At 44.0% G+C, this 16,111-nt stretch overlaps 1 protein-coding gene across 1 annotated transcript; it reads left to right on the top strand.

Moving 5' to 3' along the window:
• Window positions 1-9,126: 9,126 nt before the first annotated feature.
• Window positions 9,127-12,861, top strand: LOC124679531 (AP2-like ethylene-responsive transcription factor BBM2). Its single transcript, XM_047215265.1, has 9 exons — window positions 9,127-9,358; window positions 9,438-10,053; window positions 10,559-10,641; window positions 10,839-10,847; window positions 10,957-11,045; window positions 11,155-11,228; window positions 11,359-11,409; window positions 11,492-11,568; window positions 12,101-12,861. The coding sequence occupies exons 1-9, from the start codon at window positions 9,127-9,129 to the stop codon at window positions 12,859-12,861; spliced, it is 1,992 nt and encodes a 663-aa protein (XP_047071221.1).
• The last annotated feature ends 3,250 nt before the right edge of the window (window positions 12,862-16,111 follow it).

Consider the following 16,111-nt stretch of genomic DNA (forward strand, 5'->3'; position numbering starts at 1 on the left):
GATTCACGTGATTGGTTTCCTGGCGCGGATCGAACACCAAGGCCTGTAGCAACGGAATTTGATCCTTAGCTGCCGGTTGGTCCTCCCGATCCATGTATGCAAACTTGACGATCGCCCATGAATAGCGCCTGCCGCGTGCGTGCCTTTTTTCTGAACAGATGCGGCAGCTGCCCCACGCGCAGATTAGATCTGAAAATTTATATTCTTCAATCGACTACTTTCTTGGCATATCCGTGAATACGACTGTACGGCTGTCCGCGGTTCTGGCTTGAAATTCATCTGCTCGATTGCTACGTCCATAGATGTGATCCGACTCGCAAGATCGGACCTTAGATTTTCTGCTCTTTGAACCTCGTTGATGATGTTGATGATGAACTCGACGGATCTCACCCGGATAACGAAATCCAGTCGTCGCGATTCCCCACGGTCGGCGCCAATTGACGAGGGATCACCTCGGCAATGCCTACGTATTGTAGACTAGGGTTTCGGGAGAGAGCGACGATGGAGATTCCGGGGACGAGATTAGGCACACGACGTACCCAGCTTCGGGTCCCCTCGGTGGAGGATCCCTACATGCTGCTAGCAATCCAGTATATGAGCATAATATGTTTACAGGGTGCCGCCGTAGGCGGAGCTATGTTGTCTATATTCTGTCTATCTGTTGTCCTCCCTATTTCGGGTGCCCCGGCTAGCTTTATATATGCAACCAGCCTAGGGTTTTACAAGAGTCCTAGTCGACTACTTCTTCGGGTTGCCTTGTTGGGCCTTCTCCATATTGGGTCTTCTCCATATTGGGCCGAGCCAGGTATACTAATAATGGGTACCCGAAGGGTATGCCCATGTCAGATGGCGGTGGAGACGGCGGTGGAGATGACTCCGGGGGCAATTCCCCGTCCCGGCAGGGTGCCGGAACAGAGACTTCTGTCCCCCGAATTGGAGTTTCGCGATGGCGGCGGCTCTGGAAGGTTTTCTCTGGTTTCGTCAATCGGTGTCGAGGATTTAGGTCAGGAGGCTTTAAATAGGCGAAGAGGCGGAGTCGGAGGGGCTGCGGGGCAGCCACACACTAGGGGGGCGCCCCCCCTTGGTCGCGCCGCCCTGTGGGGTGGGGCCCCCTGGCTCCCCTCTGGCCCCTCTTCGGTGCTCTGGAAGCTTCCGGGGAAAATAAGATATTTGGCGTTGATTTCGTCCGATTCCGAGAATATTTCCTTTGTAGGATTTCTGAAACCAAAAATAGCAGAAAACAGCAACTGGCCCTTCGGCATCTCGTCAATAGGTTAGTTCCGGAAAACTCATAAAAACGATATAAAGTGTGAACAAAATATGTAGGTATTGTCATAAAACAAGCATGGAACATCAGAAATTATAGATACGTTGGAGACGTATCAAGGCGAAACTTCTAGTATTTTTCATTCTTGTCGTACCAGACCAATGTTTTCTTGTGTATTGTCGTGTATCGATGATTGGAGATAGGCATGGGATTAAGGTTCCTCATGCGACCGTGCGTTAGTAGATGGGATCAAAAATATAAAATGAGCACACATGTACACTAACACTATCATAGTGAAGGTAAAAGATACAACACTCATGTGGACAGTGCGTCCTCATGTTCTCCATGATGCCGCATGCCGTGGTTTTCACGGATCAATTTTCCACCCTGGATTCCTCCGCAGGCCGAGTGGTGCGTGGTATTAATCTAAATTATATAATAGCCTTAAGTTTCATGACATCACCATTACCCCATAGATGCTAACCAGACTATCAACCCATGAATACCATCACCTCGGCATAGCATCCAATCATGCAACTTAACTCTAATCAAATCTTATTATCTTTACCGGTCTCGTTGGATTGAGTTCCCGTCAAACCTTAAATATCGAGATAAAAAGATCTAAGACATGCAATGGATCTCTACCCCCATATTTCGCAATATCCCATAATAAGTTAGATGCACATATTGCTTCGAGGATTAGGCCTCAACCCATAGCCTAAATGGACTACTCACACATAATTAGATCAACAATATTAAATATTGTATAAAAAATCTCAAAGATGAATGATGAGTCTTACATGGTGCCAATCGTCTATCAACTCTAGATTATAGGTAGATGGAGAGGGGAGCATGATGTTGATGAAGCGTTGGAGTTGATTGCGGCGGCTTCGAGGCTTCGGTGGATATGAGATTTGATATGGCGGTGGAATGGGGGTTTTCTCTCTATGTTCATCAAATGACTCGGGTCCTTCATGTTTTATATTGGGTTTGACGAGGTGGGGCCACCGACATTTGGTACAGGCATCCGTTACGGGCGGGCATGACCATACCATGGGTCGTTAAGTCTTCGATTAATCAGCTCGTGATCTCAGTTGACTTGGTGATGATTCCAGCTCGTGATTCTTCATTAAATGCCCTTGATTTCCTCTTGTTTGCTTCCATTTCTGTACAAAACAATTGAAGTAGAGGATTTCCACATATAGGTGTGAATTAACATTATTAGTAGAGATAGGAAGATATTCTCTGCACATGCATTGTAACGAATATCCCAGTTTAGATGGAGATCTTGTGGTCGTTTTTACGAGCCATCAGTTCCAACCAAATATTTAGGACCAAACCTTACCCAACGATATTATCTTCCTGTATAGCCAACTATCTTGGTACCTTTACAAAGGTCAATGAAATAAAACATAAAAAATGAGAAAAAAGAATTATGACTAGCCGTGAAGCCCACTCAGCCAATAGACATAGAGATGTCTTATTATGCCCCCCCCCCCGGACAATTTTTTATCCTCCCTTCTCACGGCCCGTTAATGACCAAGCATGAAACTTATGTATGCAAGCACAGTTTAAGGACTAACGAAAAGAATTTTCTTAGAGTCGGCATGGAAAATTTGTTGCTATTAATGTACCAATTTATTTTGGCATAATTAGAAAAGAAATATTTAAGTAATTACAATGCCACAATACAGAAAGATTCATGTTGTCAACCCTCACCGCTAACCCCAATTTGAAAAATATATTTCATATAAGGTAATGGTTCCCATGAACAACCATCATTTGGCCGCCACATAAAAGAGATGGGACAATGCCATGTGTGCCATGAAACACACCATACTCCTTATTGTCAACACGGTCATTCTTTGGAACAACAATATCATCCATAGGCATATCATCATCAGCAGATTGATCGCTATAGTGATAGTTTCCATTATTAATCGCATCCATGATAATATAAAATTCAGTTTTGGAGTTAGTATCATATGTTGATGTGAAGTATCACATACCAACCTTAGGTGGGTCCATATCTTCTTCATTTTCTTCTTACATATCCTCCTCCTCATGGGGATAAATGGGCACCCCCAAGCTTATGTCTTTATCATTCTTCATGCAAAACATTAGTGATTTTCATGGAACTTTCAACATCATCCCTTTTAGCCAATAGATGAAGTAGAAAACATTCATATGGGTAACATGTACACCAACTTGAAGTTGAAAACATAAATACCAAAAGGGTGATGACATGCATGCCAGTATTGTCACTTCGCCCCAAACAGATGTTCTCATTTATCCGTAGATATGTTTATGCCAAGGGTGATGGTTTTTCTTTTGTTGTCACTTAGCGCAACCTCTGTTGTCATTGGCTACACCCTCCAGTACCGCACACATCTATACATCACACTCCTTTATATAAAAACACACTTATAAAAGTACATGCAAAGGTTCATTTGATGTGTGTATCCCACTTCCCTCTCATCTACCTACCCTTGGTGTTGTCAATCACCTCATGACATGGGCAAATAAGGTATTACGTGTAACTGTTCAATAATATTTAACCAATGCAACAAACAATCATAATGTGATTCCAAAGTATGTCAAGCTATAAAATCTCCAACACAATGGTAAATGCATAAAATGTATCATCTCACACCACAATAACCACCATCAAGGTAATACATATATGGCCACACTCATGTAGGCAGCTCATGTGGCTCTAATTAGTGAAGTAAATAGAGAGACTGGATCAAGCTACTACCACAAACAACCAATCTATACCGGGGGTGAACTACTCCCCTCTCATGGTGGAGATAGATTGGAGGCATTGGTGAAGTACGAGAGGCCACTGATAGCGATGAAGCACATAAATCCTCCGCCATGATCCGATCTAAAGCTAACACTAGACAAAGTGTTGTATATAAAAAAAAATGAAACCCTATCGGCGCCTCCTCCAACTAGCAAATCCAATCCCTAAGTCAGCCCAAGAGACCCATGATTGATGATACAGTTGACATCGGAAAGAGATGACTCAACATCGGTGTTGGCAGCGAGAGAAACTAAACCCTAATGAGAGGCGACACGGTTTGGCTGACTTGTCGTGGCTAAGTCACAGCTACAATACGTAGACTTAGCCACTGCAGGTCGACTAATCAAAAATCAATTGCCCAGACCAATCCACTCTACATATGCATTGTTCAATCTTGTACCAGAGCACTGTTTGGTCAGTTAGCTGAAAATCCATTGTTTGTGTTTATCGTAGCACTACATCTGGACTAACATATGTCAACTTATAAACGGCTAAGTTAGCACGGCTGACTTCCCTTCTCAATGTCAGCGAATCCGGAGCGAACGAGAGGGAATCTGGTAGTACCACCCACATGGATGCCCACAAAGAAATACAGTTATCAATCTATAGCTAAGCATAGGATTTAGTTATATAGTATACTATATTACTTATAATAACTGTAGCTGATTTAGTACAAAATAAGCGAAATTTAATGTTGATCTGAGGAGTACTAAAAATACACAGCGGACCACATTGGCTTGAGCCGTGCAGGCCCATTTGGCCAACTTGAAGAGGAATGAATGTGCTTTCCGCAGTCTCAGCCCATTTGGCCAGCTAGGTACCCATTTCATCTTTAGACGTGGACTACTGGTTTCACATGATCAAAACTATAAGTCTAATGAGCTCTCAAGGAACAAGATTACGTGTGTAATCATGTTTGGAATCCACGCCCTAGTGGGCCATTGTCTAGCTTATACTGCATCGGAAGGATCATAAAAAAGGCAGAAATCGTACTGTAGGAGAACGAGGGATGTGCACGCGCGGTAGTCGGTTTGTCACCACATGTGAGACTTTAACCTCGACGGTTGTGCGTCAAGAGTTTGACCAAACTAAAGGTATCATTTCATACTCGCATTTTCCCCGGAGAAATACGAAGTTACACAAACAGATTTAGACGGCGCTTTTCTTGCGAAAAACAAATCGATCTACTAATAATCACCAATTATAAAAGCTGTAGCTTGTTTGGCAACTACCATTACATTTCATTTGGAAGAAATGAAATCAAATGACATTGATGATATCATTTCATCCAGCAAATCCATAGAAATGATAGGGTACCGCGGAAGGAATTAAAGTTAGGCATGGGATTAAAAATATGGATTTCCGAATTGAATTCTATAACTGATTCTGTGGCAGCCAAACAAGTTTTTCTTAGAATCACAAACTGAATTCTTTGATTCTAGCCCCAGATGATGGGAGCCAAACGAGCTCTAAAAGTAATAATAATACATCCTGAAACCATCTAGCAAACTCTATGTGCACTAGAGCAAGCGGAATGCGCGCTACCATTCTTGCACCTCCCTTATTGGAGCCGACCATAACCTAATGTAGTAGATCTAGTAGTAGAAAGACAAAAATCGTCATGCTAAGTCCCAAAAGGACTAGTACATCGGAGGGGCAACCATGCCAAAGATGAGAACCTTAAAGCAAAGGGTACAACCTGCAATCACGCCAACTCCAACGGACAGAACGGATCCCATGGGATCCACCGGGAAGACAACTTCACACACGTCTACCGGTGCTAGAAGCGTCGACGAAACGAGAATATGACAAGATGATCTTATTCCGACTTTAGGACTTAGCCGCCGTCTCACCATCCCGAAGAAGATATTGCAAATATATTTTTAAAAAGAACATGAACCCTCCCGGGTGGCGAGAAGTCGTGTTCCACCGCACCTCAGAGGCCCCAATCCCACAGGAAATGGGACGGACCGGCGGCGTAGTTGGTGAGGAGAACTAAACCCTAGATCAGTTCTATGAATTGCGTCCTCTTTCTCTCTCTCCCTTAGGGACCTATTGGTTCATCTCCACGGCATAGCCTTATACAAATATGTTGTGTAATATGATCATAGACTCGCAACAAATACCCAATTTAATACAATTGATGAAAATATTTCTCAAAACGAAAATGTATACCCAGTTTACGCGGTCACTCGCATTCTGATAAGGTGGTCAATGTGCCACGGGTACAAGGTGGTGCTCTATTTTGCATTTTTGGATGCCCCATCTAACCACATATACATGGAACATGTGGGATATGGTGTTTTGGCTCATAGGTCTAGATGCACATATATATAAAAAAATGCATTTCAAATTCATTTCAAAATATTAAAAAATCTGGTAAAATTTCCCATGTATACATCTTGATATTTTATGTTTGCACACAAAGTTTTACGAAAAAATACATTGTATATGGTGTGTGTAAATTTTTTAAAAAAAAATCATGTGAAAGGCTATTTTAGAGCACCAAAAACTATATTTTTTGACATTGTATGGATTTTCAGTATAGTCCTAATTTCCAGCCTTCATTTTCAACTCTCTCACTTCTCTCTCTCTCTCCATGTTGTGTCTCTATTGGTTTGGGTCGAGCGAATATCAAAAATCGCACCTAGCTCGTGGTGTAGCTACAACGTCTCCATCTTACCATATGATAGACCTATTTAATAATTTCAATCTACTGTTATATGCACAAGCGATGAATGAAGGCGGTGGGAGGGGGATGGAATTGAAGGAGTGTGAGGAAGGTAGAAAAGAGATAGATGGAGCATCAAACTGTCTATACTAGGGAGTAACATAGAATATACATATGTTATTAGTCTATATCATTAGGGGAGTGATGTTTTGGCTCTTGGCTGCATTTTGAATATACATATTTGATACATTTTGAAATGCTAAACAATTCCAAACGAAAAACTTGCATGTACATCTTCACATGCTACGTGTGCACAAAGTCTTTCCATGAAAAATCAACTTGTCGGGCTGTATAAAAAAGATAAAAATTTGTGCTAAAATTAAGGCTTTTTGTGACACATATTTTGTATTGTTTACATCGACCATAAGAAGTATCGTTTTTTCCGCAAAACTATATGAACGCACATAGATTATTGAGATATACATGCTAATTTTTTGGCTGACATTTTTTAATAATTAGAAATGTGTTCTTTGTGTGAAGGGAGCATATGCACCCGGGAGCAAAATTTAATTTCTCCCTTATTATTACGCTTATAGGGCATGATATTATAGTGGTATTATCATAGAGGGCCGCATAGATAGTTTGTAGATGCTATTTTGTGATCTCCTATGTTATAGTAACATCATTTTGTTACAACAAATGCAGCTTTCCTTATTTAATGACGGTGATTTGTACCAAAATACCTAGTAGACTCTACATCGAATTATAGTTACCACCTATGTTACCCATTGCTAAGAAAGGTCTAAGTGGATGCATATATATTGTCATCCACGACATGTAGCCACCTCTAGTTGCGCGTAAAGATGCTTAATTAAATTAAATCTAGGAGAAATGAGTTTTGCAGAGGATCTTTGGGGATGGTGGTGTTTGCAAACCAAAAGTTTATTTCATTAAAAGATGGGTAGGAAGTTGCAAATTTCCACCATCTAGGAAGTGAGGTGTACGAGTACGATCATTGGCTGATATATGAGAGAAATGTATGGGTCCACTTAATGATAGGGGGATTCACATGATATGTTGCCTATGATTTTTTATTTTTTTTGAAACTTACGATTGTATCAAATCACATTGAGAAGTTTGGGTTGCAATCATACTTGTCTAGTTCCTCCACAACAGGGGGAACATCACCGCGAAGCATAAGGCTACCTAACATATTGCTACCTAGCACTGCTAGCTAGCTCCATATGTTGTGTATGATTAAGATTATGTAAATACACTTGTAATCAGACAGTTCGAGATATACCTTATCATACCATTCTTAAACCCAGAAGGAGTTTCTTATAACATTCTTGGGTTGATAAGCTGGTAATCGATTAACAAATTAAGAAAAAGCAATTATGTAGGATGCATCTGCAAAAAAAAAAAAAATTTCAGTCAAAAAAATATGCAAAAGAAGTAGTTTAAAAAATGCGTAGCTGATAATTGTGACACTTTGTCAAGAAAAAATAAGGAATTTAATACAACGCTATGGGTCAATTAAAATCCCTAATAAATGGACGGAACTTACTCCACAAATGGAGTAGCTCCCTCCACACCGGTTTATATATTAGGCCTTCAAGTGTTAAATACAAAACTTCGATCATTAATTTAGGGAATAAAAGATGAGATATATGTCACAAAAGTTATAACATTAAAAACTTCATTTAAATGTGAATCCAATGGTGTAAGTTCTGTGACATATATCTCATATTTAATGACCAAATTAATATAGTTAGTTTTAAAAAATACTTAGAGGCCTAATAAATCAATATGGAGGGAGTAAACTGCAGCTGGATGTATGAAGGCTGTGGTAGTGTGGGGTCAAACTTTTCGGTTTAGTATGGTCAAAATAATCCACATCTTTGTTGCTACTGACACAATGGAGTATCTCTTAAAAAAGAACTCCAATATATACAAATCGAATCTAAGTGCAAAAGAAAGCATACAATAGAATCGATTTGCATGCACGTTTGAATTCAGAATGTTTTCAATACATGCTGCCCTGCTCAGAAGGGAAAAGGCCGCTACACTCTGCACGTTGCATCAGGTAACCCTATACTAGTTCAATAGCCCTGCATGTGCCCCACACTGCCTAGCTTAGCTGCTCATCATGCTGGTATAAGTACAGCGCCCTGCTGCTCCAGCATTTTCCTCCTGTCCGGCCGAGATAGGTAGGATTATTTCCTCACTTCTTCCCAGCCAGCCACGAGCCACCTCCCACAAACCGATGCTAGCTTTGACTGCCCTGATCAGAAGAATCTAGTTAGCGACCACCACTGTCTTCTCTTCCAAATCAACCACTGATCGAGAAAAGTACACGAGGGAGCTGGATCCATCTCCACAATGGCTTCCGCGAACAACTGGTTAGGCTTCTCGCTCTCCGGCCAGGGAAACCCACAGCTTCAGCAGAACGGTTCACCGGCCGCCGCGTCCATTGACGTCTCCGGTGGAGGAGATTTCTATGGCCTGCAAGCTCAGACACCCCCGGAAGCGCATCTCGGCATGTCCGGCCTCCGGGCCGACACGAACTACGGCGTCATGGATGGCTTCGACGGGGGAAACCAAGAAACCCAAGGTGAGCTGATGTGCTTATACTACTCCACTCGAGTATATATACCTTTCTATACCCTTGTTTGATTTGTATTGGGTTGCAGATTGGGCAATGAGGGGTTTGGACTACCACGGCGGCTCCTCTGAGCTGTCCATGCTAGTCGGATCGAGCGGCGGGAGGATGACCGTCGACGACGGCGAGGCGCCGAAGCTCGAGGACTTCCTGGGAGGCAACTCCTTCTCCGACGTGCAAGACCACGCCGGCAGCTATCTATTCTCCTCCGGAGGCGCCGCGATAGGAGGTGGCGCGGCGACCAGTTCGCATGGCGTCGACGGCGGCCGTGGCGGCAGCACCATCGAGCTGTCCATGATAAAGACCTGGCTCCGCAATGACAATAATCAAGCGCAGAATGAACAAGCGATGAGCGCCGACGCGAGCGCTACCACCTACGCGTGCTCCGGCGCGCTGGCGGCCAGCGGTAACGGCGTGGGCGCGGCGAGCTCGCGCGGTCAGCAGGGCCTCGCGCTCTCGATGAGCATGGGGTCGAACTCGCACCCACAGATGCCGGTGGTGGCGGCTGCTGCTGGTGGAGGAGCCGAGAGCACGTCGTCGGAGAACAAGCGGGTCGATTCGCCGAGCGCCGGCACGGGGGACGCCGTCCAGAGGAAATCCATCGACACCTTCGGGCAAAGGACCTCGATCTACCGAGGTGTCACAAGGTTAGGTTGGATCTTCCTGGCATTTATTTGCTGGTGACCTAGTAATTCGCTTCTCCTTGCTTCTTTGGCTCCTGGTGACATGATCCTCATTATTGATCATTACTTTATTTCTTCTTCTTCTTGAGTCGATTGCACTTTAATCTCTCCTCCTTTTGATGTCATTTTTTCGAGGGATCGAATGATCGATCTCTCTAGAACACAAAACATACTGTAAAGTTACGAACATAAAATCAAATCAAAGTTAGTTAATATACTGTATATGCGCTACTGGCTCACTATATAATTTCCACTTCACTTGTCCTTTAGGTAACACATTGCTTGTATCCAAGGTGATAGTCGCAAAATGTATTACAGTTGACTAGTTAAAGGGGGGACACATATGCACAGAATTTCCATGATTTGCGTCGTTTGTTTGGCGAATAAGAGTGTCGCTTCTGCTTGAAAGTTCATTTACTTTGCCCACTTAATTTTGATCTGGTTATTAAATATTAATTCCCTTCTGCAGGCATAGATGGACTGGCCGATATGAGGCACATCTCTGGGATAATAGCTGCAGAAGAGAAGGGCAAACTCGTAAGGGGAAACAAGGTACGCATCATGATTCATGAGAACGGCCAGATAATATATTGGTAGCTCAATCACTAGATTGTAACTTCCTTTTGCTCCCCGCTTATGAAATACATTGCTACACGTGTGCTAACAAGCATTCTGCTTTCTGTTGTGTCAATGATCAAATATATTTCCTCCCATGATATGGAATGTGACATCTGAACTTGAGAATGCAGTTTATCTGGGTAAGAACTTGTACTGGTCTTGTGTTCAAGTCTATTAACCTACCATATATCCATATACCAAGTCAAGGATAGAACTTTGTTTTAATTTTCTTCATGAACATTTGTGTAGGCGGTTACGATAAAGAAGACAAGGCAGCTAGGGCTTATGATTTGGCAGCTCTAAAATACTGGGGAACAACCACAACAACAAATATCCCAGTACGTAAAGAAGATTCTATAGTAGATATTGTTCTGTTTCCTTCTACGTGAGCAGCTTTTGCTAATATTCTTTTTTTTTTTTGTTCTTTCGCCTAAAAAAATTCTGCAGATAAGTACTTACGAGAAGGAGATTGAGGAAATGAAACACATGACCAGGCAGGAGTACATTGCATATCTTAGGAGGTATATCAATTACTTGACACATTCCAAGTTCTATTTTACAACATCACATGTGTTGAAAGATTGCACAACACGGAATGAAGCACTTCTCTGTTGGCTAACCTATCACATGCACATGATCGTTTCACTGCAGGAATAGTAGTGGTTTTTCTCGTGGTGCGTCAAAATATCGTGGTGTAACCAGGTAAATCTAGTGCACTACTTACATTGCGTAAAAAAATGCTAGGAAATATATATACCTGCCTAAATATCTTATGATTTGACAGGCATCATCAGCAAGGGAGATGGCAAGCAAGGATAGGGAGAGTGGCAGGCAACAAGGATCTCTACCTCGGCACCTTCAGTAAGCCGCATAAACTATCACATCAAAGCAAATCTGCTTTCTTAGCAAAGAGAACGATCCTTAAAGCACTTGCTAATTCGTAGTGTACTGCTATCTGCTAGGCTAGCTAGCTATACTAGCTGTGCTGTGCTTTCAAGAACCAAGTCCTCAGGCCCTAATTATTTACTAATTAATCCATCGATCGATCCAGCTCTCGAAATCTCTGTCTCGTAGAACGTAAGTGTCTCATTATTTTTATCCGTTCAAATGGTGCTTAAGATAGTGGAATACGTACACCATTAACTATGTCGGAAATGTTCCTTTCCAAGCTTGTGTCTCGGAGCTGTCTCAGGAAACCGGAGCATGCGGTCAAGAGCTCCATAGAATACCCTAGGGCTTCGCTTGAGGTTCGCGCCGTCGCAGCTTGCGTTGCATGCGCCACCGTGCCGTGCGTGCGTGCGTGCATGCATGCAACGCGATCGATGGGGTACACATTCATGCGTTGGTGAGCTAACCCTAATCATGCGCGTGCGCGCGTTTCGTGGATGTGCAGCGACCGAGGAGGAGGCCGCCGAGGCGTACGACATCGCGGCCATCAAGTTCCGGGGACTCAACGCCGTCACAAACTTCGAAATGAGCCGCTACGACGTGAAGAGCATCCTGGAGGGAAGCACGTTGCCGGTGGGAGGCGCGGCGAGGCGGCTGAAGGAGGCGGCGGAGCTGGCCGAGGCAGGCGTCTGGCGGGCGGAGGACGGCAGCCTCGTCTCGCACCTCCATACCGCCGACAGCATTGGCATGGGAGGGTACCACCACGGCTGGCCCACGTCCATCGCGTTCGGCGGACACCAGCAACAGCCGTCGGCAGCACAGCACCTGGCCGCGCACTACCCCCAGTACGCCGGGCACGGGTGGTGCAAGACGGAGCAGGACGCGGTGATCGCGGCCGGTCACGGCGCGCAGGACGCCCACCAGGAGCTGCACCTGGGAACGCACAACTTTTTCCAGATGCCGGCGTCGAGGACGGCCGTCTACGGCAACGGTGGTGGCGCCTGGTACCAGGGCCTCGGCGGCAACGCTTTCATGATGCCGGTGGGCACGACGGTGGAAGCCGGCGAGCATGGGCATAGCGGTAGCACGGCGACTACGGAGGAGGGGAGGCTCGTGGGCTACAGCGCCGACCAGGGTGGCGTCGACCCGTACGCGGCGATGAGGCGCGCGTACGAGCTCTCCCAGGGATCGTCGTCGGTGAGCGTCGCCAAGGTGGCGGACGGGTACTCCAATAACTGGAGCTCGCCGTTCAGCGGCATGGGATGATCGACCAAGCACGTGCTGGATTACCAATTGCCACTAGCTTGTTGTAACGTTCGTACGTTGTGCGAGTAACTAGAAGTTGATCAAGTTCAGTCATTTTTAGGATAGTCTAGAGCAGTGCATGCGCACGACCGGCCGGTCCCTTCTGAAAGGTAGTAATGGCTGGTGATCGGTGAAGTAGGACATGTTGTAAATCACCATCACTATGCTGTTAGTTTTGGGAATTTCAGGAGGAAGAAATCAAGCTAATCTATCAAAGAAACTTTCCGTAGGTAGTAGTTTTATGATCAGACTCATTCGTGTAGCTATTTCAGTACTAGGTTAATCTGGTTCGATTGGTAATTTGGTCAGCTTCAAGCTTTCAGCACATATAATACAGGAGTAGCTTGCAACCATCATCTGCTGCTTTCAAATTTCAATGGCAATTCTGCTGAAATTAATCTAGCATTATAACTAGTGATACGAGGATTTTCAGTCATCTGCTCTACCAACTGAGCTATCCTGACTTTTTGTGTGCATCTGAAACATGCATGTAATACAGACTAAGTATGTGAATGCATGATAAGTACGTAACGTGTACTCCGTTGGACGCCAAGAACGCAGAGGCACACGACTGGGCTTCACGCCTTTGACCATTTCTTGACCTGTTGACGCCTTTTGACTTAAACAGCTCGAGAATTTGAGATATACTAGTATGACGGCGATAAATAACCTTTTTAGGCTGAACATAATTAACTTCTAGTATTGATATACATTTCATCATTACACAAAACTCCCTATAACAAAGGAAAGTACAAAGAAAATAGCACTCCTATTATTTATAGTCTTGTTTCCCTAACTTTTGACATAATTAAAGTATTACGAGGTGATATATGAGAATAATATTGTTTGGGGTAAACCAGTATATTAGAGAGACCCGTTGATATACCCTGAAACACGTTGTTAATATGTTCTCTGTATATTCTCATGACATATATTGTCGTTTACTAATTTCATTAGACCATAAGAGTAGCATAGACTTGGATACCATATGTTATTATGGGGTCATCAAACTTTATCTCATAACTGGGTAACTATAAAAGTAATCTATTGGTACACCGGAAAGTATGTGATATTTCTTTTTTATGTCAAGACTGGGATTTGCTTCTCCAACAATGGAGAGGTACACTCTGATCCCACTCGGATATTATGATGTTTGTCATCGTCTCACCGGACAACGTGACTAAGATCTTAGTCAAAAAAAAAACATCAACAATAATACGGTATGAGTAAAAGAGTACATGCTAGAAAACAAGGATAACATAACAGTTTCCCCTCAGGCTAGTATAGCGAAGCAAAACAAAAATGTCCACATACATAATATGGAAGGTTCACACAATAAAGATCTTAGTGCTATGTGTGGGAATCGTTAGAACTATGAAGAGCATCTCATCAATTATTGTTGCAAAAAGTGTTCTAGACAGGTCCAGATATATCAGAACCATATGGGTCACATACTTAGAAGTTTAGCGTTGTTTAGGAAACGAGAATGCTTGGAATGGTCCAGATAAGAGTGGAGTGGTTCCGAAAGTGTTTCGGGTAGTCTCGGAGGATTCCATAAGTATCCTCAATGATCTCGTGAGTGCTTGGAATGGTCTGATCCCAGGCATATACGGCAGGTGTCGAAAGGTTCTAGAATGTCATAAAAAGTCTCGGAAGGGTAAGGAACATTCCGAGGTACTATGTAGGAAGTTCGAAAGGTTCAAACCAGGAGGAGCCTCACTGGCCTATGGAGGAGTCTGATGGATTCAAGTACCCCTTTATTGGAGGAGTCCCAAGGCTGGTCTCCTCCCTCCGAGCCTCACTGGTATCCTCAATGATCTCGTGAGTGCTTGGAATGGTCTGATCCCAGGCATATACATCAGGTGTCGAAAGGTTCTAGAATGTCATAAAAAGTCTCGGAAGGGTAAGGAACATTCCGAGGTACTATGTAGGAAGTTCGAAAGGTTCAAACTAGGAGGAGCCTCACTGGCCTGTGGAGGAGTCTGATGGATTCAAGTACCCCTTTATGGGAGGAGTCCCAAGGCTGGTCTCCTCCCTCCCCCCCCCCCCTGATGTCTACGCCCCCCTCCTTTTCCTGTAGACAGTGTTGGGCCTCCAAGAGCAGAGGTTTGTAGAACAGCAGCAAGTTTTCCCTTAAGTGGATCACCCAAGGTTTATCGAACTCAGGGAGGAAGAGGTCAAAGATATCCCTCTCATGCAACCCTGCAACCACAAAGCAAGAAGTCTCTTGTGTCCCCAACACACCTAGTAGGTGCACTAGTTCGGCGAAGAGATAGTGAAATACAGGTGGTATAAATATATATGAGCAGTAGCAACGCAGCAGTAGTGACACAGTAAAACAGTAAACAAACGGAGATTCGATGCTTAGAAGCAAGGCCCAGGAATCCTACTTTCACTAGTGGACACTCTCAACATTGATCACATAACAGAATAGATAAATGCATACTCTACACTCTTGTTGGATGATGAACACCATTGCGTAGGATTACACGAACCCTCAATGCCGGAGTTAACAAGCTCCACAATTCAATGTTCATATTTAAATAACCTTAGAGTGCATGAAAGATCAACACGACTAAACCAAGTACTAACATAGCATGCACACTGTCACCTTCACACTATGTAGGAGGAATAGATCACATCAATACCATCATAGCAATAGTTAACTTCATAATCTACAAGAGATCATAATCATAGCATACGCCAAGTACTAACACGGATGCACACACTGTCACCATTACACCGTGCAGGAGGAATAAAACTACTTTAATAACATCACTAGAGTAGCACATAGATGAATAGTGATACAAAACTCATATGAATCTCAATCATGTAAAGCAGCTCATGAGATTATTGCATTGAGGTACATGGGAGAGAGATGAACCACATAGCTACAGCGGAGCCCTCAGCCTAGGGGGTGGATTACTCCCTCCTCATCATGGAGGCAGCGATGGTGGTGAAGATGGCGGTGAAGACGGCGGTGGAGATGGCTCCGGGGGCAATTCCCCGTCCAGGCAGGGTGCCGGAACAGCGACTTCTGTCCCCCGAATTGGACTTTTGCGATGGCGGCGGCTCTGGATGGTTTTCTCTGTTTTCGTCGAACTGCTCGATGTTTTTAGGTCAGGGACGAATATATAGGCGGAGAGTCGGAGTCGGAGGGGCCACGGGGTGCCCACACCATAGGGGGGCGCGCCCCCCCCCTTGGGCCGCG

Source organism: Lolium rigidum, chromosome 7 (genome assembly GCF_022539505.1).
Source record: "Lolium rigidum isolate FL_2022 chromosome 7, APGP_CSIRO_Lrig_0.1, whole genome shotgun sequence".
NCBI classification, from domain to species: domain Eukaryota; kingdom Viridiplantae; phylum Streptophyta; class Magnoliopsida; order Poales; family Poaceae; genus Lolium; species Lolium rigidum.